This window comes from Phragmites australis, chromosome 6 (genome assembly GCF_958298935.1).
Source record: "Phragmites australis chromosome 6, lpPhrAust1.1, whole genome shotgun sequence".
Classification (NCBI taxonomy): Eukaryota; Viridiplantae; Streptophyta; class Magnoliopsida; order Poales; family Poaceae; genus Phragmites; species Phragmites australis.
The window spans coordinates 18,885,768-18,909,621 of NC_084926.1; the positions used below are offsets into that span (position 1 = coordinate 18,885,768).

Consider the following 23,854-nt stretch of genomic DNA (forward strand, 5'->3'; position numbering starts at 1 on the left):
GTAAAAGTGACATAATAGTCGTTGACCTGACGGCGAAGGTAGCAAAATCCGTTGCCGTGGCAACAGGCATGTTAGTAGCTAGCACACCTCTTGCCATTGCGCCGATGGCTAGATTTCTCAGCCGTAGACATGGCTGCTAAGAGCATCTCCAAGAGAGACCCTATTTGCTTCCCTATAGATAAATTTAGTGATTTTTGACTAAAAAACACTCTCCAACAGCTCCCCAAAATGATTCCCTATTTTTACCGACTCCCTAAACGCACCCCCGTCATCTCCAAATCTACAGAACCAACTTCGTTCCCAATATTCTCTCTTCTTCCAACATTCTCTTGAACTCAAACTCTTTGCTCTTTAACTCTAGATTTTCTTTTTCCATTGCAACCCTCTCTTGTTCCAGTGCATATGCTTGTTTGTATCTGTCATCTTTCTTAAGCTCCTTCTCTGCATCAGCCTCTTTCTTCTTAGCCAACAAATTATCTAATGCCTCCATGTATATAAGATCTCCACCTTTACGTAATTTTTCTTTCTCCCTCTTCTTTCCTATTGGTCTCTTCATTATAGAATACTCTGGAGTAGCAGCCTCACTCTCATCAGGGCAAATAGGAGTAGACGTAGCTGGACTTGAAGTGTCAGTTGTCTTCCTGTTTTTTGCGAGGTGGCTTTTGTGTCTGCCTATCAATCCACTTTAGCTGTGTTCTTAAGAGGTTCCAGCAATGCATGAATTGAAATGACTTATTGGTGTTATCTTTCGACTTGAACAAAGTGCATGCCTGCACTAGCTATACAATTCAAAAAAAAAGTCAGTACGTTTAGCACCAACTCATGTTGTTGTATAGACAATAAAATTATATGAAAAACTTGTAAATAACCTTGTCTTGGTAAGACACTCCGCTTTGCTTTCTACCCTCAATCCGGCTTAGACATCCGGCAAACTTGTTCACATTTTCTTAATAGCAGACAAACGGTGCAAGAGGGACTTTTGTGAGCGATCTGAGGTGAAGTTCTTATTGGAGTGGAAATAATCATAAATTCTCTTCCAGTATGTAGAACAAGATTGATCGGTGCCTTGGACTGCATTCATACTGATATTGAGCCATGCCGACACCAAAATTTCATCTTCCTTCTCACTGAAATTCTTTGTTCTTTTTTGGCTTGGTCTAACGGTGGGTATAACTTTCATAACTAGTGTAACTTGCTCCTCAGGTGGGCTACTCAATCCATCCCAAATCAGTTCATTGCTCTCCTCATTCATCAAGGTAGAATAATATCCACTTCCGTTCATAGTCCCTATTAAATTCATAAAAAATATCAATTGTTTTACAATACTATGCAGGATAACTATGCAAGACATTTAAGTCATTTTCAACACATACTGAATACAATGACTGAACTCCACCAAAATTTCCCAAGCGGCTGAAAAATGGCACTTGCAGCTTTAAATGCATATGGATTCTGGGTACTTCGAATAACATTTCTCACGCATTAACTAATTTTGTCTATCTCTTTGTATAATTGTTGAAATCTAACAAAACTGAATATTGTATATTTACATTGAGATATTCTACTCAGTTATTCTAGAAGTGCACACAATTCTTAGTTCAGTTACAACTCTATATTCTTATGCTCCAACACAGGAGTGAACATCTCAAGAACAAAAAATGGTGAAGCCTAGACATGGTAGTCCATACTATTTTGTAAAACTAAGAAATGATAAAAGTATGAATGGACAAATTACACCTACGAAGTTGCTTATTAAATTTAGAAATGCAAAGGTTAAGGAAGTGCATTTTATTACTAACATCTTAATGTGTAATACCAAAAGGAAGTCCACAAATTAGAAGTGTTGATAGGCATTCCTCCAGCATACTCAAGAGTTTACACAATCTAGAGATGCTCACAACAAAATGCAATATTATGACACAAATTCAAGGTGTCATGTTATGTCAGCCTACCGAACAAGAACATACACTGTCCCAAAATGAAATCAGATCAATTACGCATTTGCTTTATTCCAAGTACTACTCTGTTGCAAAGCAAATTAAAAGCAAAAAGAACTATAAACATTTTTTCCCCCTTGCAAGTTCTAATCATCACAGGAAACCACTGCAAAGCTAGAGCTGAGACCAAAATTAGAACAAAGCGTTCATCTCTTCGTTCCATCACAAATTACTCCTTCATAATACCTTTTACCCACTAAACCGGCACAAAATTAAAAGCACTAAAGCACACAGCCAACAATCACAAAGATTTTTTCTAAGGGAGGGAGAAAGGGACATGTTCATACCTTGGGAGGTGGGTCGTCGAGGAAGGAGGAGGAGGGGGACCGGCCCGGGCAGGGGTCGTCGCAGTCCGTGCCGTCGACGGTGCGGGGCGAGAGGGAGGGGTCGTCGCGGTCGAGGCGTCGACGGAGGGAAAGTTGTCGCGGTGGCGGGAGCGCGCGTCAGGGCGTCCACGGCGCGGAAGTGGTCGCGGTTGGGACGGCGGGGAAGTCATCGCGGTGGCGGGAGCGCGCGTCGGGAGCGCGAAAGACGTTGCGGCGGCGGGAGCGCGCGGCGGGAGGGCGGGAGCCGCCAATTGGGTTTCGGGTTGGCGCGGGAAAGGGGAGGAAACATGCGTCCAGCGCGCGGGAACCCGGCGGGGGAAGATATTGGGAACGAAGTTGGTTCTGTAGATTTGGAGATGACGGGGGTGCGTTTAGGGAGTCGGTAAAAATAGGGAATCATTTTGGGGAGCTGTTGGAGAGTGCTTTTTAGTCAAAAATCACTAAATTTATCTATAGGGAAGCAAATAGGGTCTCTCTTGGAGATGCTCTAAGGAGTCCCGAGCGAAATTCGACTTTACTGGTATGTCCCGGGATATTCTTTTCCTTATGTGGGGATTCTTCCCGTGTAAAGATAGATATTACGCTTGGAGGATAAGACCGTGCTGCAGTACCATAGTAGCTTTTAGAAACCTATTGCATGAAAATTGAATGTGTGCACGATGGAGATTCCATCCTTAAAATATACATGGTAATATCCTAAATTATTAATGATTTATTCCTCATAAAAAGAAAAGGCATAAAGACCCTATACAAGAGGATGAGTGATTTATTTAGATTGTGGAAAAATAAGCGTTCGGTCAAAACAAAATTAAACTATTCTCTCCCTCCCAAACGACATAGATGGGCTAGCAGTTCAACTGGACGATGTAGTGTGAACCGGTCGATGCAGTTGCACACTCTGCAACAGCTAAAGGGGATGTGTGCAGTGCCGGGCATGAGGATGTTAATGCTATGGATGTTACAAAGTGTAGTGGTGTTGAAGCGAGAGACGAGCTCGGACCACATATCTAATTAATGGCGGATGAACAAGGTAGATGCAACGAAAAAGAGAAGTCGAGCGACACATATGGACACCGGCATCAACGGAAACAAGAATCGGTGGGGGATACATGTGTTATTGCACCGTCTTTGGACCCGTAGCTTAAAGCCGTGACATTTGCTTGGCAGCAGACAAAGATGTAGCCCACGGATCGCTAATAGCGGAATTGTAACCTCTAGAAGTGACCAGGAACGTTGACAAAGCCATTGATCTGCAAAGTACTATGGGAGTGAAAATGTATGGGCATTGGGCTTGAACCATGTAGCTCAAGGTTGTGGTGTTAACAAAGTGACTAGGAAAGGTGTAGTTCTCAAATCACGCAGATGATGCATGACCTATCAGCATAAACAAAAGTTAATCTATTGTGATACAAAGAAAAATAAGAATAAGTTCCTAAAGAGTATAAACTATATGAAATACAGCAAATAGATGATGATATAGTGCTCGAAGAGATGAAAACATGGTTATGGTAGACCTAGGTTTGAATATTTATCAAGGAGCAGGCATAGCATTGATAGGAAAAAAAAAGACGATGGTAAGGTAAAGTATAAATTGGTGATAAAGTCAAAATGATACAATGGTATATGCGCAGCTGGATTTTTGATACTAGCCGCGCAGTTGCACCTGCCACCCTGCTAGTTAGACTAAAAAGGTGCAAATTGTACTAGTACTGTTTGATATAAACTTTCCCATTTTCTACTAAAAAGCCACAGCTGGATTCAAACTTTCCCATTTTCTACTAGTACTGTTTGAAGAAAAATGTGAGCCATCTTTTGCCACCGAAGGATTTCACTCCGTCTATTAGGTTTTAGCTATTTCTATAATTGAATTCACTTTAGTCTTTTTGTTCGTATGTTACCGATATGGTTAACATGGCTGATCGGGCGCTTAACTACCCTCCATACATCATATACAGTTGCAGTGCTAGTGTCTTCAGTCTTCACCGACCGAACAAACTTTTTAGCAATGGTACCTAACAAATGATTACTATAGGAACTTTTTTAGCTAAAATTCAGAAGGACAATCTGTGAAATTGCTTTTGATGAGAAGCTCTTATATGACCAGCGGAGATCAAAGTTTCAGAAATTGCCTTGCGAAGCCCCTGAGATAGATTAGTTTCCTAATGTTGACTAGAGACGAGATCATTTCAGTTTTATGTAATAGCTACAATGTAAAACCAGCATGCTTCCTTCTTATATGATATATGATATAGCAGTGCTCCTGCTTAATTTTCAAACAAAAAAAGATATCAAAGTTTCAAAAAGTTTTATACACACATCACATGGTGGCCTAAGAAAATATAAGATGGAGGGGCTACTTAATTAAGTTGTCTTACACTCGTGCTGTAATTCAGAAAGGTCACAAATTTTATAGACAAAATGAAGTTAGGAATAAATCAGTTAGCTGCACTGCACGTTCTCTTTCTCTGAGAAGAAAATAGTTTTTAAGACAGATGATAACTTTTAGGCAGCTCATTTTCTGACGGTTCAAAGTTGTACTACTGGGTTGTTAGCACGAATAATGAGATGAGTACAGGAAGGCCACTTTTAGATGGTGCAGATTTTCACATTTTTAGCATGTTCGCTGTTCGCATCTAGCGTTGTGTTTCAGACTTTGAGCAGGCCCCGTTTCAGAGTTTTTTTCCCCCCTCAGCCTCTCAGGTGTCAAGTTGTCAAAGGCTTAAAGTTGATGAATGAGATTTTTGAAAGCCATTGCTTTGTGCCAATGGTTTTCAGAGTTGTCATGTTCAGACTTCTGTCTAATATGGAAAAGTATTACTACCTCTGGTTTGATTTACTTGTCTTTTAAAACATCGGTACATTCATTCTATATATGCACACCTTTAACCTTTACTTTTCTGGCTATATACTAACAAATGTAGTAAAATAAATTATCGAATTTGTCTTTCTCATGTGAGCAGAGTCGATCTCATCATTGTAAGGTTGGATGGGTTATTTGCATGCATTGCAGTCTGAATTTCCAGGTTTCAAACATATGAACTTATATTACTGTGTGAAACACCACGAAACTTCCCGTATTCAGGTATTTGCAGCTTCGCAATTGTCTTTTTCAAGGCTATTTAACCTTTTTTTTCCCCTTTGGAGGAGCCCAGGATCGTATTGTATTTAGCCAGCCCGACCCAACAACTAGCATGCTCAGGCCTACGCTGCAGGCGGCCAAGAAGCCGGGCTGCGAACTCATGAGCAGTCCATTTTTTTTCCTTTTTCCTTTTTTTCGATGAACGCGTTAGCAGAGTCTTGGATATTCAGAAGACTCAGCAATGATATCTCCTGTGGAAGGAAAAAAATGCATATAAGATGTTAGAATTATTAAGGATCAGTCATGTAATAATTTCTAATAAAATTTAAAGGCTCATATTATGGAAAGGTGGCTCATATTAAGATCACTTTTTATTAATATCATATTGTTAATGAAAGTAGAGGTGGGTGTTTCTCCATATATATGCAAGGACACCTATCTCTTTAGGAATACATACAATATAGATTGTTAATTGAGAGTAGCTTAAAATTGGGAACGCTCTTATTTAGTGAGTTTATATAAGAGTTAGAATTTTACCTCTTTCTCTTTCTATTATGCTGCCGCTATAGTCTACTCCATCCTGGTGTCAGTGTGTACCGGCAACCGGGAGAGCAGGTCTCCAAAACCCTCGCTCTTGAGATCTTGCACCGGGAGAGGGCGAATAAGATTTTTGGGAAACGCTCTGCGCGACTGCTCAAGTTCTTCACCACGGCTTGTCTTTCTAGTCACTTAGGCGCTACTCGCTGTCATTGTTAACAATTTCGGCGCGTCGTTAGCAGGATCAATCGTGCCATCAACACGGTGCAACCAGCATCTTCAGCAACCTTCACCACGCAGGACCAGTACGTAAAAATCATGTTTCTCGTACTTTATTTCCTGCAGTTCCTAATTTTGAGTATAGTAGATCTAGTCATATGTAGTGATTTCGTACATATATCTACATTATACTCTGATGATATGATCATATCAGTTTATCAGTTTCTACTTATGAATTATTTAAATTAAACCTAAAAGTGCCTTATATTTCATCAATCCAAAACCTTATTATAGGCACTTAGGTTTATCAATGGCTGGTTTTGTCGATGCACTGGGACCAGACAAGTTTTTTGTGTGCACTTTAAGAGATAGCAAGTCAAGGTCACTCTGTGGTTAACGGCTATGAAAGTCTACTGGGTGGCTAATGGCAAGCCGGAAGAAACCCTTACTACTGAGCAGGAAAAGACGTTCACGGATGCCAATACACTCTTTGTAGGATGCATTCTTAGCGTTCTTGGTCACCGTCTTTGTGATGTGTATATGCACATACAAAGTACGAAGGAGCTGTGGGATACACTGAATGCTAAATTTGGTGCATCAGATGCAGGAAGTGAACTGCATATTATGGAGCAGTATGATGACTACAAGATGGTTGAAAATCGCTCTGTAGTCGAGTAGGCTCATGAGGTTCAGTGCATCGTGAAGGAACTCGAACTCCTCAAGATCAAAGTACCCGACAAGTTTGTGGCTGGAGGCATCATTGCCAAGTTACCTCCTTCGTGGAGAAACTTTGCCACTGTTCTAAAGCACAAGAGACAAGAGATTACTGTTGAGAGTTTGATCGCGTCTCTTGATGTTGAGCAGGAAGCTCGGGCTAAGGATGTGAGTCTAAAAGGAGGCGAGGGACAGACTAGCGCCAATATGGTGCAAATGCCCTTCCACAACAAGAACAAAGGGAAAGATAATAAGCCAAATAAAACTACCACTTTCAAGAAGAAGAAGATGATGAACACAGCAAAACTGTCTTGCTTTGTGTGCAGTGAGATTGGATATTTCGCCAAGGATTGTCCAGACCGCAAGGGAAGAAAGGCTCCATAAAAGAAGAACTCAAATATCCTAATATGGTGACCATTGGCGAAGCTGGAAACGGAGCTGCAAGGTATGAAAATTTACCTTCAGTGTTTTCAGTATTTCAATCTACTAATTGGTGGATTGATATAGCGGCCAATGTTCATATGTATGCTGATATCTCAATGTTCTATTCTTATCAAGTCGTCTTTGATTCTTCCATCCTAATGGGGAATGGGTCACATGCTTCTGTTCGTGGTGTTGGCACGGTAGATCTAAAGTTTACTTAAAAAAGATCATGCAACTGAGGAACGTGCAGCATGTCCCTACAATGAACAAGAATCTAGTTAGCGGCTCCATTCTTTGTAGAGACAGGTTTAAGGTGGTGTTAGAGTCCAATAAAGTAGTAATGTCAAAGCATGGACAATTTATTGGTAAAGACTATGAGTGCGGAGACATGTTCCGTTTTTCCCTTTCTGATTTCAGTAATAAGTATGTGAACCATATTTGTGGCAATACTAATGATGATGCTAGTGTTTGGCATTTTTGGTTATGTCATTTGAATTTTGGTTCTATGACTCGACTTTCCAGCATGAATTTAGTTCCAAATTTTTCCATGGTCAAAGGTTCTAAGTGTCATAGTTATGTGCAATCAAAATAACCTCGTAAGCCCCACAAGGCAGCCGATGAGAGAAATTTGGCACCTCTAGAACTCATACATTCAGATTTGTGTGAAATGAATGGTGTGTTGACGAAGGGTGAAAAAAAAAGATATTTCATGACTTTGATTGATGATGCGACTAGATATTGCTATGTTTATTTGTTGAAAATGAAAGATAAGGTTCTAGATCATTTTAAAATCTATAAGGCAGAAGTTGAGAATCAACTAAAGAGAAAGATCAAAAGAATTAAGACGGATCATGGTGGAGAGTATTTCTCTCGTGATTTCAATTTATTCTGTGAGAAATATAGGATTATTCATGAGAGGACGTCTCTCTATTCACCCCAATCAAATGGGATTACCGAAAGGAAAAATCGCACATTGACTGACTTCGTTAATACCATGTTAGACACTGCGGGATTATCTAAGGCATGGTGTGGAAAGGCCCTGTTGACTTCATGTCATGTCCTGAATAGAGTTTCTTTCATTGATAAGAAGAAAATCCCATATGAAGAATAGAAAGGGAGAAAGCCATCACTTTCTTATTTACGTACTTGGGGATGCTTGGCAAAAGTCAATGTACCAATAACTAAAAAACGCAAGCTCGGACCTAAAACAAAAGATTGTGTCTTTCTGGGATATGCTCATCGGAGCATTTCCTATAGGTTTTTAGTGGTTAAATCTGAGGTACCTGACGTACATGTTGATACAATGATGGAGTCTCGTGATGCAACATTTTTTGAGCTCATATTTTCTATGAAAGATTTACATAGTATGTCTAGACTATCGTCTGAGATAATATCTGAACTTACTCTGTCTCTTGAGATTATTGAACAAGTACATGAGCAAAGATCCCGAGAAGGATGACAGTGAAGCTCCTAGGAGGAGTAAGAGACAAAGGATTGCAAAGTCTTATGGTGATGATTTCATTGTATGCCTTGTGGATGACATTCCCAAGTCTATTTCAGAAGCGTTTGCATCTCCAGATACAGACTACTGGAAGGAGGCTGTACGGAGCGAAATGGATTCCATCCTCGCAAACGGAACTTAGGAAGTCACATAATGACCCTATGGATGCAAACATGTGGGTTGCAAGTGGGTATTCAAGAAGAAGCTTATGCCCGATGGTTCTATTGAAAAGTAGAAGGCTCGCTTGTGGCCAGGGTTATACCCAAAAGGAAGGTGAAGACTTCTTTTACACTTATTCATCTGTTGCGAGATTGACTACTATCCGAGTGCTACTTTCCTTGGCTACCTTATATGGTCTCATCGTTCATCAAATGGATGTTAAGACAGTTTTTCTTAATGGAGAGTTAGACGAGAAAATTTGTATGGAACAGCTTGATGGGTTTGTAGTAAAAGGTAAAGAAGGTATGGTGTGTAAGTTGTTGAAGTCCTTGTATGGCCTTAAACAAGCTCCTAAACAATGGTATGAGAAGTTCGATAGAACTTTAACATCTGCAGGCTTTTCGGTCAATGAGGCAGATAAATGTGTGTGCTATCGCCATGGTGGGGGTGAGGGAGTTTTATTATGCTTGTATGTTGATGACATACTGATATTTGGGACAAAACTTGACGTGGTTAATGAGGTCAAGTCTTTCTTATCTCAAAGCTTTGATACGAAAGATCTGGATGAGGCTGATGTAATCTTAAACATCAAGTTAATCAAAGGAAAGAATGAGATTACTCTTACACAATCTCATTATGTTGAGAAGGTCTTGAGCCATTTTGGCTACCAGGATAGCAAGCCTTCTCCAACACCTTATGATCCTAGTATGATACTTCGAAAAAAATAAGAAAAGTGGCAGGGACCAACTGAGGTACTCTCAGATTATTGGATCGCTCATGTACCTAACTGGTGTTACAAGGCCTGACATCTCATTTGCTGTGAGCGAATTGAGTTGCTTTACTTCTAACCTGGGTGATGAATATTGGTGCGCGCTTGAACGAGTCATGCGTTATTTGCTTGGTACTATGAGTTATGTTCTTCACTATTCCGGATACCCATCGATACTAGAGGGTTATAGTGATTCAAACTGGATATCTGATGTTGATGAGATTTACGCCACAAGTGGATCTGTATTCACTCTAGGTGGTGCTACTGTATCATGGAGGTTTTGCAAACAGACTATCTTGATGAGGTCAACTATGGAAGCAGAACTCACTGCATTAAACACAGCCACTGTTGAGGCAGAATGGCTGCGTGAGTTGTTAATGGACTTACCTGTGATTGAGAAATCGGTACCGGCTATCCTTATGAACTGTGATAATCAGACAATTATTATCAAAGTAAATAGTTCTAAGGATAATGACAAGTCCTCAAGGCATGTAAAGAGACGATTGAAGTTTATCAGGAAATTGAGAAACTCCGGAGTGATAATTTTGGATTATATCCAAACGGCTAAGAACCTGTCAAATCCCTTTACAAATGGACTATCACAGAGTGTGATAAATAATGCATCGAAGGAGATAGGTATGAGACCCATGTGAGTTATACCATAGTGGTAACCTAACCTATGTGATCGGAGATCCCGTGAATTAGGACCGGAGAAGAACAAGCTATTGGTCTAACTAGAGGAGAGTATATTTGTTGTTTGACCCACTCGAGTGAAGATAAAATACTCTTAGATATCTGTAAGGCAGGTTGACTAATGCCTTAATGTGTTCTGTTGGCTTTAAATAGTAAAGATGTTGATCTATAGGGCATTTTTGAAATAACACACCTATATGAGTCTGACTGTTGGTCGTAGTCTATGACATTTGGGTGATCTCTAGTAAACTAATGAAGAGACCATGGAGTAGGACTTATATGCTCCACCCGCGAGGTAGTCTACTGGCAGCCAAGTATCAATTATGACTTTAAATGAAACTTGTTTGCACAAAACTTGCAATTTAAGGTATAGTCCATTGTTCAAGATGTTCTAGGTGGATGTTCAACTTAAATCTTTACTGAAACACTGGTATATCAAATAATAGTGGAAAACTGGTAATTCTCTATGGGACATTGAGATCTAGTGGGGGATTGTTAGAATTATTGGGGCCGGCCTATGTAATAATTTCTATTAAATCTCAAAAGCTCATATTGTGGAGAGGTGGTCCATGTTAAGGCCCACCCTTTATTAGTACTATATTGCTAATGGAGGTGGAGGTGAGGGGTTTTCCCCTTATATATATACAAAGACCTTATCTCTTTGGGAACACGTATAACATAGACTGCTAATTAAGAGTAGCCTTAAAATTGGGAACGCTCTCATCTAGTGAGTCTATATAAGAGTTAGGGTTTTGTCTCTTTCTCTTTCTATTGTGCTGCCGTTGTAGTCTACTCCATCCCGGCATCGACGTGCACCGGCAACCGGGAGAGCAGGTCTCCGAAACCCTCGCTCTTGAGATCTTGCACCGGGAGAGGGCGAATAAGGTTTTTAGGAAGCGCTCCGCGCGACTGCTCAAGTTCTTCACCATAGTTTGCCTTCCTGGTCGCTTGGGCGCTGCCCGCTGTCATCGTCAACAATTTCGGCGCGTCGTCAACAGGATCGATCATACCATCAACATGGTGCAACCAGCATCTTCAGCAACCTTCACTACGCAGAACCAGTACGTAAAAAGCATGTTTCTCGTACTTTATTTCCTGTGGTTCTTAATTTTGGGTATAGTAGATCTAGTCATATGTAATGATTTCGTATACATATCTAGATTATGCTCTGATGATATGATCATAACAGTTTATCAGTTTCTACCTATAAATTATTTATGATTAAATTAAACCTAAAAGTATCTTATGTTCCATCATAAGATTTTATTGAAACGTGAAAATGACACTTACCGAGACAAACTAGTAAGGGTTGTTATTATGAATAACAATATTAACGCCAGTTTTGCTAATATTCGCACCAAAATGCCTTCTCGCAAAACCTATTTATGGAACATGAAATCCAAACAACCAGGCAGGGCCCATGAAGCCCTCTAGCACCAAATTTCTGGTTTACAAAGTGAATATACAGGGCTTTCGCCTATAGGAATACTCTCTTGCTGATATCTGTATTCACTATAGGCGAAAGAACGCGCATTGAGCATTGATTCACGCGGATTGCATACGGTTTTTCATAGCACGAGACTGTGACACGTTTCTCAGTTTCTTTCATTTTCAAACATTACATCATCACACGCAGAAAACTAGAGATTGTGACGCAGAGGCTGGGATAACCTATTCCATTATTAAAAAAGAAAATTAAAAGATGCCGTCGATCGATAGCCTCTGCCATATCATTCTCACCTCCTTCGTTGTCGAAGTGCTAATGAAGTCTTACCACTGCGAACAAAGATCCAAAACATTTCTGAAGAACGATCAAGATGCGATAATTGTCCTCTCTGTGAAGCTGTTACCAACTCACCACTTCTTCAGTTGCCATTGGCTAATTTTGCAGACTACGGAAGAGAGCTATGTATCTTTCGCATTAAGATACACGAACAGCTAATCAAATACAACTCAAAAGAAAATATGCAACAAATATAAAAACATAGAAAACAACAAACGACGGTCACGGGCACCGAGAGCCAAGGGAATCTTGGTTTGATTTTTTAAAAATTATTTTACTGTATATTTACTTCGAAACAGGACCATGGCCAGTAAGAACACTGTTGAGGGTTGCAAATGATATCCTCAGTATTGTTTTAAAAAATATATGCTTTTCCTAAAAATAATGAAATTAATAGAAAGTAGTTAAGCTTAAGTTTTCAGACAATTGGTTTTAAGATGCAAAAAAATATAAGGAACTTTCTTATGCTAGGTCATCCATATTTAAATGGGCATATAGAAAAATTTCTTGTCAGGCACATTTTGATACCATTGGATGAAGATCTTGTGATTCTCATCATCCACTTCATTGCATATATAAACTAAAAAAAACCCCTCAAATACTAACCCACCACTCATTTATCCGTAGGTCGTGCCAGCCTCCTCCCTGACCCCTCCCTATGCTGCTACATGCCACTGCACCAGATCTACCTAAGTAACATACTAAGGACTCTCTACAGGATGCTACAATTGCTATTGCTACTCCTCAGTAACATAACCACTACTATAGACCTATCGTCGAGCCCACTATCACCTCCCATGCACCAAATCTACCTCACGAGCTTTTCTCGAGAAGTAAAGGTTGGCATGCTAGTAGCTATTGCCATCCACCACCCTACGGGAAACAACATCTCTACTACCACCACTGTGCCACCCACCTCTCCTTGTTTAGGCTTAGGAAAACTCTAATTCGATTTCTGGTGAACTTGAACTCAAACCTTGCATTATGACAAGGAAGGCACGCTCCATAGCACAAACCCGAGATCCAACAGGGAGCGAAGAAGTCAACTCGAGGGTATATACATTTTTTTCTCTCCCTTGAAATTAGAGTTCACTGCTTAAATAGCTATATGATGCATGATATAACAAAAGAAAAGGAGCCTTGCCATAGGTTTTCTACATCCTTGGTTCATTCGAAGGTGAGAAACGGCGAAATACATCTTCCTATATACTATGTCGCCGGTCAAACCGTCAAGGGCAATCTACACGAAATACTGCCGGTCTCCAGGATCGTTATCCAAAATCATGTTAAACCGAGGGATCGGTACCATCTGCTACGCGATTTTCCAGCCCTAAATCCAGCAGAATCGTATCATCGTAAGGATGGAGAAACGTAAACACGCTCCGATCCAACCGTGAGCCAAACACATCGGCTGGCCGCTGCACCACGCGCAGAGGCAAAGAGGCATCTCGCGGCCATAACCACTCACCAGTCGCCACCGCCACGCGCATCAAAACGCAGCCACGAATCCCGACCCCCATATCTCCTCGCCTCTATAACTCAGGACGCCAACAAGAGAGAACGACTCGAACTCCAGCACGGCGCAAGACGACTCACCACGGGCGCCCGCGCCTGTGCGTGCATGGTTGCGCCGGCGTGCGCCTATGGCTATGAGAGGAGCCGGACGCCGCTGATGCCGGCGACGCAGACTCTTATGGGCTCGGCCGCGCCAACGGCGCCTCCTCCTCCTCCTCTGCCAAAGGCACCGCCGTCTCTGATCTTGCCTCACCACCTCGGCCTCTGCACCGAGGGCCTCGGCTCCGAGAGCTCAGGCGACGTCGATCTTGGCGATGTCGCCGATGACGTCGGGCAGGCCCTGCCGTGCAAGAGGCAGTGCCGTGGCAATAATGATGAAAAGATTATGGTGTCAACGCTGGCGAGGACGACGAGCGGGAGGGTGTTCCCGCCGCCGATCTCGGTGATCGGGGCCGGAGGGAAGCCGTGGCTCTACCTCCGGCCGCACCGCGGGGACGGCCGGCTGGTGCTGCGGGAGGTCAGGATACCATCCCAGGAGCTGCTCCAGGCGCGCCGAGAGGACGGCCGGTTCAAGCTCCACTTCACGCATCCGGAAGAAGAATTTCAACTAGCAGATGATCATCCGTGCCAAGGGCAAGAACTAGCAGATGCGATGGTGCGAGAGCGAGAGCAAAAGGAGAATGAATAGGAGCTGGTTTTAGTTCCTTTCTCGGAGGTTTAATCAGTACTTGCCAACAAGTTCCACACGCCAGTGTTGTTTCTTTTCCCTTCCGAAGAGATGTAAATACAGCGAAAATTTTGCTCTGTTTTGAGTCACTTCTTCAATCATCCAATCCATTGTTACGGCTTTGCATTACTCCGTGTGAGCAGTTCAATGACTTGAGTAGCAGGAATCAACAGAACAAAGATACTTATGTCAAAAAAAAAATTCATGAGTACCTAAGTGCCAGGCATGCTACTGTCTGCTACAAAGCACTTCCTAGGCTCACAGCCCAGAGTTCACAAGAACCCCCAGCTTTGTTGATGGAAAAGGAACAGATAACATGTGAAAGTTGGTTGGTGGTTCTCAGTTAAGCCGTCATGAATGGCATTTTGGAATCAAAGATGCTGATTCTGCTAATTATGATTCTTTCTTGCTTTTAGTAATCAAACTTTCTAATAGACTAATACTAGTATTATCAGAGTAAACATCCACCAAGAGGAAAATCAGGCGACGTCGGCTGCTAAAGGAGAGTAGATCATAGATTAGAGAGAGAACATATTAGAGAAGACTACAGAAAGGGACTGAGAACTAGATTTATTCTTCTTGCTTCATTACAATAGGTACTACACCTTCCTTTATATAGAAGCCGACCCTAACAATCTAAATTAACAAATCTTATCTCTAAGACTAACTAATATATATTATCTCCATCTATTCTAATATGATCCCTAACATCAAATCTTATCTCCAGCCCGATGCCACAGTGCGTGCGGCGCAAGAGTAACAAGAAACCAGAGATGTAGTTATGCATTGCTTTCATTTCTGATTTTTTGGTCAGCCAGAACGTTTTATTACATGACCAACACTTTATTGTGTGGAATATGAAAATTGTGAAATGCCACGAATCAGTGAATGCAGAGATGCCTTATGAAGTTGCTACTCATTCTTTAGCAGGAAAAAAAGGAGAACTACCGTTTGGACGTAGCGGTGGCATTCATGGACAGCCTGTGTCTTCCAAATAGGCATTCCAAATACTGTGGAGCTCATGTCCCTTTCAAGGGCAGATAACTCACAAAAGTGGAGCTTACGACGATTTCTCTCCATCCAACGTCAGTAGCACCTTATATAGGTCAGGGCGCCTGTCCCTGAATATCCCCCAACCGTGTCTGGTCGACTTGATCTCGTCCAAGTCAAACTCTGCTACAATAACTTCCTCGTCTTTGTCATTTGCAAGCTTCACGATTTCTCCAGTTGGCCCTGCAGATAATCTTCAATTAAGCTCATGTTTTATATTCTTTGGTTCATCAATCTCCCAGAATAAAGATATACAGAAGCTGGATTACCTGCAATGAATGAATTCCCATAGAAGGTTATAGTGCTCTTGCCATGCTCGGTCTCAACAGTTTCTCTGCCTATCCTGTTAGAAGCAACAAGGGGGACCTGGATAATGCAAGGTGAACAATGAAATGACGAGAGACTGCTTCACCAGTATCACTTAATTAAAGGAACAGCAAACAAAAGAAACATCTTTATGATTCGTCATTGAAGCTGATAGTGCATATTATGAACTATATAAAACAACAAACAGTACCAAGTTAGCACCAGCATGGCCTTGCATGACACGCTTCCAATGTTCACGGGAATCCAGGTTACCATCCTGGGGTTCAGATCCAATTGCAGTGGGGTAGAATAGTAGTTCAGCTCCCTGAAGCACCATAGCCCTTGCACACTCCGGGAACCACTGATCCCAGCAAATTCCTACCAGGATAACAATGATGGCATTCAATTATTAGGAGTGAAGTAATGTCACATCAATTATTAGTGCTACTGTACATAAACTAAATAAAATTCAGGATCATCGAAAATATATATAACTTACCAACACCAATTGTCGCATACTTGGTTTTGAAAGCCTGCATCAATAGAGGCAAATACACTACGTGAACCATTGCTCATAACAAGTACAGTTATCCTCACAACATATGCATCTATAATTTTTTCCGAGGAATATATAAGTCAAGCTGGAGTGCATAGTACAATTGAAGAATCACCTTAAAACCAGTGTCACCCGGGTTGAAATAATATTTCTCTTGATAACCTGACAAACAAAAGTAGCTTCTTTAGATGAGATAATATGATCTATACTGGATCAGGAAAATACTACTGGCATTTACTACCTGGTCCATCTGGAATGTGTGATTTGCGGTATAGACCAAGATCAGTGCCGTCAGCATCAATAATGGCCACAGAATTGTAATGGGCATTGTTTGTTTCCTCAAAAAAACTGACAGGTATTACAATATCCAACTCCTTTGCAAGCTTTTGCATCCTATGGACCAAAAAGGGAAAAAGTGTGTGTATAAATATTGAAGAAATAGAATGAATGCATTACTAGTTGTTTGCCGACAGAAACAAACAAATCTACCTTATAATAGTTGGGTTGTCATTATAAGGCTTAGCGCGCCGAAAGAAATCCATCCTTTGAGCTTGACAGAAATAGTGCCCCTCAAATAATTCCTAGGGCATGAACAAATACATGTGGTACAGGGAATTAGAAACTTAAATAATAGAAAAACAAGAATATCGTCCAAACTCCTATGCTCTTTCTGCTTCAAGTTTGTAAAGAAACATTCTGGTTTGTACTTGTAACTTTGGGGTTATGTTTGATCATACAATTTACTAGTTTTTTACGCAGTGTTATGTAATATGTTACGCTTAAAGCATCATGATTCATCGCTAAACATATGTTGATTTATCATATATATTTACCTGAATGAGTACAATGTTTGCTCCTTTCTTATGAGCTTCCCTAATCAACCTGCAATACCAACAATCAGTCCCTACGCTTGCTGGTTTTCCAAGCAACGATCAACAGAGAGTGACAGCTAAAAATGTATAGCATAGCTTCCTTCATATATTTTTAAGTAAAATAGCTTAAATGACGGAAGTCTCAATTTTCTAGCACTAGCCAGAATATAGTAGTATAGTACTAAATCTTGCAAGGTAACACACAGGGGATGCAATATTGACAAAGGAAATCCTAAAAAATGTGAGTATTGAGTGATGGGCTGCTGTGCCAAGAATGGCAGTGAAAGGAGAAAGCCATCCTGACACTAATGGTGAATACTAGATCAAAACCATTAATACAGATTTAAACTAGAATTCAGCAAAGCTCAATTACTACATGTTATAGTCCTAAGATCATAAGGGGGATAAGCATCCGCCGGGAGGATAGCCAGACGGCGTCGGCTGTTAGGGGAAGGATTGGACTACAGATTGGGAAGACAGAATATTGAAGAGAGACTAGATTAATTCTTTTCTTGTTTGATTATCTCCCGGACGCGTCCTCTATAAACAGGGCGGGTACATGGCCGTCCTGGAGAGTCCATGCCGTATTCCAAATATTACTTTCCTAAACCGACTCCTATTATATTCCTAAACTGACTCTATCTCCTTACTAACCGAATATCTCCTTCCTCCAATAATTCTATGTCCTACCTAATCTGAAAACCTCCTTTATTTCGTAATTCCTAACTGCTACAGTGCTCGGATTACAGTAATCCACCTATGTCCTGCGCGTGACACTACACAATAGCTTTAGGATCCAGCAAAGCACTTAGACAAAGCAATGCCTTCAAGTATGCGACAAATAAGAAAATGAACTAGCAAAGAAGACTAATGGAAGCAATTAAGCTCAAGCAGTTCTGGTCACAAGAGGGACCACAATGCGGTTACGGTTTACCAGCATGAGGTGCAAAATAATTGCAAAAAGGAGACCAAACAAATTTAGAATTATCTAGTTTTCTTTCACTAAATTAAATAATCAAATAAAATATAGCATTGTAACTCTAGCAGCCTGCAATTTTTCCCCTTTTTGAAGCAGCACTGTAACTATTGAAAAATAAAGTCCAGCCCCTTAGGAAAGTGATGTAAACTAACTTCGAAAAAGGCTTAAAAATTAACCCTACAAAAGTTACCAATTTACCCAAAAGGTGCTAAAGAAAATGTGCTTCAGTTTTCACACAATAGTTAGAAGTTAGAACTACAACCGTGGCTTGAAATGCATTTGCTGAAATGTAGCACGAACATATATAAGCCAAGTCCAGAGTAATTGGACATGTTTTGCAGCTGCCAGCATATAAGGCACTAGAATACCTAATGCAAATGGATAGCCTTTAACTCTGTCATGCTGAGCAGATCATGTGCCATGGTTAGCCAAAGCTCATCAGATGAACAAAATTGAAAACACAAGCCTCATAATTGTAATTAGGATTTACGACAAATTAATGATATAGCAAGGGCAACAGATTACCATTGTATTAGAGTATCAATAATTTTGATATACAGCATGGCATATTCTCATTGCATTATGCAGTGACACAACATCAAAAAGTACATAACATAATCAGAACATCGATGCAGATGCCCCAATAATTCACTATAAAAGGGAACAACAGTCTCAACTATCTCCTAGGAGAAGAATAAAGTAGCTGATGGTAAAAAAGAATGGCAACTGTGTGTGCAGTACGGGAACGCTAATTGGCATAAAGGGCACAACTTTATGCCCAATAATGTGATGTGCAATCCAAGAAGGGATTGTAGTATTACTCCTCTATTTCCCTCCTCATTTAAGTGTTTGATCAGGCCTTGTATGCCTTCTAACGCAAAAATCCAATGTGCAGCTGCAGGTTACTTGAGATCTAATGTCTTTATACTTTTCTTCGAGGTGATTATGTACTAAGTATTTTAAGTCGCCTTAAATGAATCCAGATTGCATTTAACATATAATAGGGACCGGATACTCGTCGAGACATACCGCAGTGGAAGGGAGAAGAAAAGAAATCACCGTAGCACCTGGGATCCAAGAGCTACTGAATTGCAGAACACTACAACAGGATAGATACTCGATGGTGAAACAAAAGTCAATGCAATGAGCTACTCGCGACAGCAAAACTCCTGCGCTTAACAATTCAGTAGAAATCGCCACAAATCCGAGAGCTCGCACAGCCCCTTCTCTCTTCTCGGGAACAAACACCGAAGAGGTACCACACTAGCACGTGCTGAGCCAAACAGATAGGAATTTAGCTCCTTAGGGGCGGCGAATTGCTAGAACCGGGGACGGATTAGCTAGGGGATACCTCTCGGCGGTGGCGACGTTGTCGGCCTCGACGTCGGTGCAGGCGAACTGCACGGCGGCGACGGCCACCTTCCTCCCCGCGGCGCCGCCCCCAGCCATCTCCGCGTGTGCTCCCACTTCACCCACCCCGACTCGTTCTCCCGCTGCTGCGGTGCGAAGTGCGGACCCTGCTCACAGGGGATATTGAAATGCCAAAGGATTTTATGGAGATAAAAGGAGCCGCCTCGGGGCCCACCTGGCATGGGGGGGTGTGGGGCAGGCACTCAGGCGGTTCCGGGACCGGGAGCTAAGCGACACCGGGCCCCGTCCGATGTGGAGTTTTTTTATTTTTTATATTCTGAAAAGATTTACTAAAATAGGTATATGTTTGAAAAAAATACAAAAATAGGTTATTGTAATAATAAAATTTATCTTTTTTCTTATTGTAAAATTAATTATTTGAGTTGAAATTTAGATCATAGCATTCTCTGCGGTATACTTTTTCCAAAAAAATCATAATAATTTTGATAGTGTTTTGAATTTTGAGAGTATTGGAATGCTGTATTTTTATTTTTTTAATATGTCGTCCGTTAGAAATGTGACAGATTTATTTTTTAAAATATACAACCGTTGGAAGGATGGTAGTGACATATTTTATAATTTTTCAAACGGATACATATTTTTTTAACTTTTTATATTTTCGAAATATAAAAAAAAAATCTCTGATCTACTCCGTAGTTGGTGATGATGCCCATGCCACTATCTCTTCATTTCGTGTCCTGCTCATGGGCCAGGCCGGACCACGACGGGCTAAGTCGAAGCCTATAGTCATTGACTAGGCCTAGAGCATTTTTTTTTTCTTTCGAGAACGGGTATTCCGAATTTCATTACAATTGCAACGAAATTACAGAATAGATTCCCTTCCCGAACATGAGAGATAAAACGAAACGACGACCTGGACTACTAAAGACTGAAAGCACAAACCTAACCGGGGTTTTCAACAGCACAGAGGGTTGTCATGACAAATTTTAGAGAAACCATCAGAAGATGATGAGCCAGCATAAAAGCCAACTGCGGTACATGAAGATAAACTATTCTACCGATCTACCATTACTATCATACAATAACGCAAAAGGGTCGCTTTCTTCTTCCCCTCGCAATGAACGCCATCGGACAGGTCCTTCATCATGTTGTAATCAGCTGGTTCAAGTCACTCATAGCCTTCGGATCTTGGCGTGGATGTAGTTGCAGAGCTGTCCGTTGCAGGGCTTCAGCGCTGCAGTGTTGGAATATAAGGTATTTTTATGTTTAATTTAATTTATAAATAATTTATGAGTAAAAAGTGATAAACTGATATGATTATATTACTATAACATAACCTATACATGTGTAATAAACACAACAAATGACTAGATCTACTATACTTGAAATTAGAAATCGCAGGAAATAAAATACGAGTAACGTGATTTTTACATACTCGTCCTGCGCTGTGGAGGTTGCTGAAGATGCTGGTTGCACCGTGTTGATGGCACGATCGATCCTGCTGACGATGTGCCGAAATTATTGATGATGACAGCGGGTAGCGCCTAAGCGATCAGGAAGACGAGCTGTGGTGAAGAACTTGAGCAGTCGCGCGGAGCGCTTCCCAAAAACCTTATTCATCCTCTCTCAGTCTCAAGAGCGAGGGTTTTAGAGACCTACTCTCCCGGTTGCCGGTGCACGCCGACGTCGAGATGAAGTAGACTACAGCGACAGCACAATAGAAAGAGAAAGAGCTAAAAAACTCTAACTCTTATATAAACTCACATAATGAGAGCATTCTCAATTTTAAGCTACTCTCAATTAGCAGTCTATGTTTTTGTGTACCCAAAAGGAATCCTTACATATATAGGGGGGAAACCCTCCACCTCCACCTCTATTAGCAATATAGTACTAATAGAGGGTGGACCTCAACATGGAACATCTCTCCACAATATGGGCATTTAAGATTTATTAAGAATTATTACATGGGCCGACCCCAATAATTCTAACAATCCCTCACCGGATCTCAAAGTCCCATAGAGAATTACCAGTTTCCCACTGTTATTTTATATACCAGTGTTTCAGTGGAGACTGTTAAGTTGAACATCAACCTAGAACATCAAACTACACTCATTCACAACTTGAACAATCGACTATGCCTTGAATTGCAAGTTTTGTGCAAATAAGTTTCACTTAAATCCATAATTGATACTTGGCTGCCAGTAGGCTACCCCGCGGGTGGAGCATATAAGTCATACTACATGGTCTCTTCATGAGTTTACTAGAGATCACTCAAATCTCATAGACTGCGACCAACAGTCAGACTCATATATATGTGTTCTTTCAAGAATACCCTGTAGGTCAGCATCTTTGCTACTTAAAGCCAACAGAACACATTAAGGCATTAGCCAACCTGCCTTACAAATCTCTGAGAGTATTACATCTTCACTCAAGTGGGTCAAACAACAAAGGTACTCTCCTCCAGTTAGACCAATAGCTTGTTCTTCCCAGGTCCTAATTCACGGGATCTCCAATCACATAAGTTAGGTTACCACTATAGTATAACTCACATGGGTCTCATACCCATCTCCTTCGATGCATTATCTATCACACTCCGTGATAGTCCCTTTGTAAAGGGATCTGTTAGGTTCTTAGCTGTTTGGACATAATCCAAGGTTATCACTCTGAAGTTTCTCAATTTTCTGACAGACTTCAATCGTCTCTTTACGTGCCTTGAGGACTTATCATTATCTTTAGAATTGTTTACTTTGATAATAACCGTCTAATTATCACAGTTCATAAGGATAGCCAGTACCGGTTTCTCAACCACAGGTAAGTCCATCAACAACTCACGTAGCCATTCTGCCTCAACAGTGGCTGTGTCTAATGCAGTGAGTTCTGCTTCCATAGTTGACCTCGTCAAGATGGTCTGTTTGCAAGACCTCCATGACACAGCAACACCAGCTAGAGTGAATACATATCCACTTGTGGCGTAAATCTTATCAGCATCAGATATCTAGTTTGAATCACTATAACCCTCTAGTACCGATGGGTACCCAGAATAGTGAAGATCATAACTCATAGTACCAAGCAAATAACTCATGACTCGTTCAAGCGCACACCAATGTTCATCACCCGGGTTAGAAGTAAAACGACTCAATTTGCTCACAGCAAATGAGATGTCAGGCCTTGTAGCACTAGCTAGGTACATGAGTGATCCAATAATATGAGAGTATCTCAGTTAGTCCCTGCCACTTTTCTTATTCTTTCGAAGTGTCATACTATGATCATAAGGTGTTGGAGAAGACTTGCTGTCGTGGTAACCAAAGCGGCTCAAGACCTTCTCAACATAATGAGATTGTGTAAGAGTAATCTCATTCTCTCCTTTGATTAACTTGATGTTTAAGATTACATCAGCCTTACACAGATCTTTCATATCAAAGCTTTGAGATAAGAAAGACTTGACCTCATTAACCACGTCAAGGTTTGTTCCAAATATCAATATGTCTCTCACCCCCACCATGGCGATAGTACACACATTTATCTATCTCATTGACCGAAAAGCCTGTAGATGTTAAAGTTATATCAAACTTCTCATGCCATTGTTTAGGAGTTTGTTTAAGGCCATACAAGGACTTCAACAACTTACACACTATACCTTCTTGACCTTTTACTACAAACCCATCAGACTGTTCTATATAAATTTCCTCGTCCAACTCTCCATTAAGGAAAGCTGTCTTAATGTCCATCTGCTGAACGATGAGACCATGTAAGGCAGCCAAGGAAAGTAGCAATTGGATAGTATTCAATCTCGCAACAGATGAATAAGTGGCAAAGAAGTCTTCACTTTCCTTTTGGGTATAACGCTTGGCCATAAGCCGAGCCTTGTACTTTTTAATAGTACTGTTGGGCCTAAGCTTCTTCTTGAACACCCATTTGCAACCCACAGATTTGCATCCATAGGTTCATTCTGTGACCTTGCAAGTTCCGTTTTCAAGGATGGAATCCATTTCGCTCCGTACAACCTCCTTCCAGTAGTCTGCATCTGAAGATGCAAACGCTTCTGAGATAGATTTGGGAGTGTCATCCATAAGTACAAAGTGAAATCATCACCAAAAGACTTTGCAATCCTTTGTCTCTTACTCCTCCGAGGAGCTTCACTGTCATCCTCCTCAGGATCTTGCTCATGTATTTGTTCAATAATCTCAAGAGGTGGAGGAGGTTCAGAGATTATCTCAGAAGATAGTCTAGACATATTATGTAAATCTTTCATATGAAATATGAGCTCAAAAAATGTTG

The 23,854-nt window shown here is 41.0% G+C and overlaps 2 protein-coding genes and 1 pseudogene across 2 annotated transcripts; 1 reads left to right on the forward strand and 2 right to left on the reverse strand.

Moving 5' to 3' along the window:
- Nucleotides 1–280: 280 nt before the first annotated feature.
- LOC133923046 (glutathione S-transferase T3-like) lies at nucleotides 281–1,282 on the reverse strand (annotated as a pseudogene).
- A 12,398-nt stretch (nucleotides 1,283–13,680) lies between these two features.
- On the forward strand, nucleotides 13,681–14,571 carry LOC133922035 (protein FANTASTIC FOUR 3-like). Its single transcript, XM_062367188.1, has one exon. The coding sequence runs from the start codon at nucleotides 13,822–13,824 to the stop codon at nucleotides 14,401–14,403; it is 582 nt and encodes a 193-aa protein (XP_062223172.1). The 5' UTR covers nucleotides 13,681–13,821; the 3' UTR covers nucleotides 14,404–14,571.
- Nucleotides 14,572–15,199: 628 nt separating this feature from the next.
- Nucleotides 15,200–19,742, reverse strand: LOC133922034 (N-carbamoylputrescine amidase-like). Its single transcript, XM_062367187.1, has 9 exons — nucleotides 19,557–19,742; nucleotides 17,188–17,236; nucleotides 16,844–16,935; nucleotides 16,596–16,747; nucleotides 16,470–16,516; nucleotides 16,298–16,331; nucleotides 16,010–16,176; nucleotides 15,762–15,858; nucleotides 15,200–15,675 (listed from the first exon to the last, which is right to left on the reverse strand). Exons 1-9 carry the CDS (start codon nucleotides 19,652–19,654, stop codon nucleotides 15,503–15,505), a joined length of 909 nt encoding a protein of 302 aa, XP_062223171.1. The 5' UTR covers nucleotides 19,655–19,742; the 3' UTR covers nucleotides 15,200–15,502.
- Nucleotides 19,743–23,854: the final 4,112 nt, after the last annotated feature.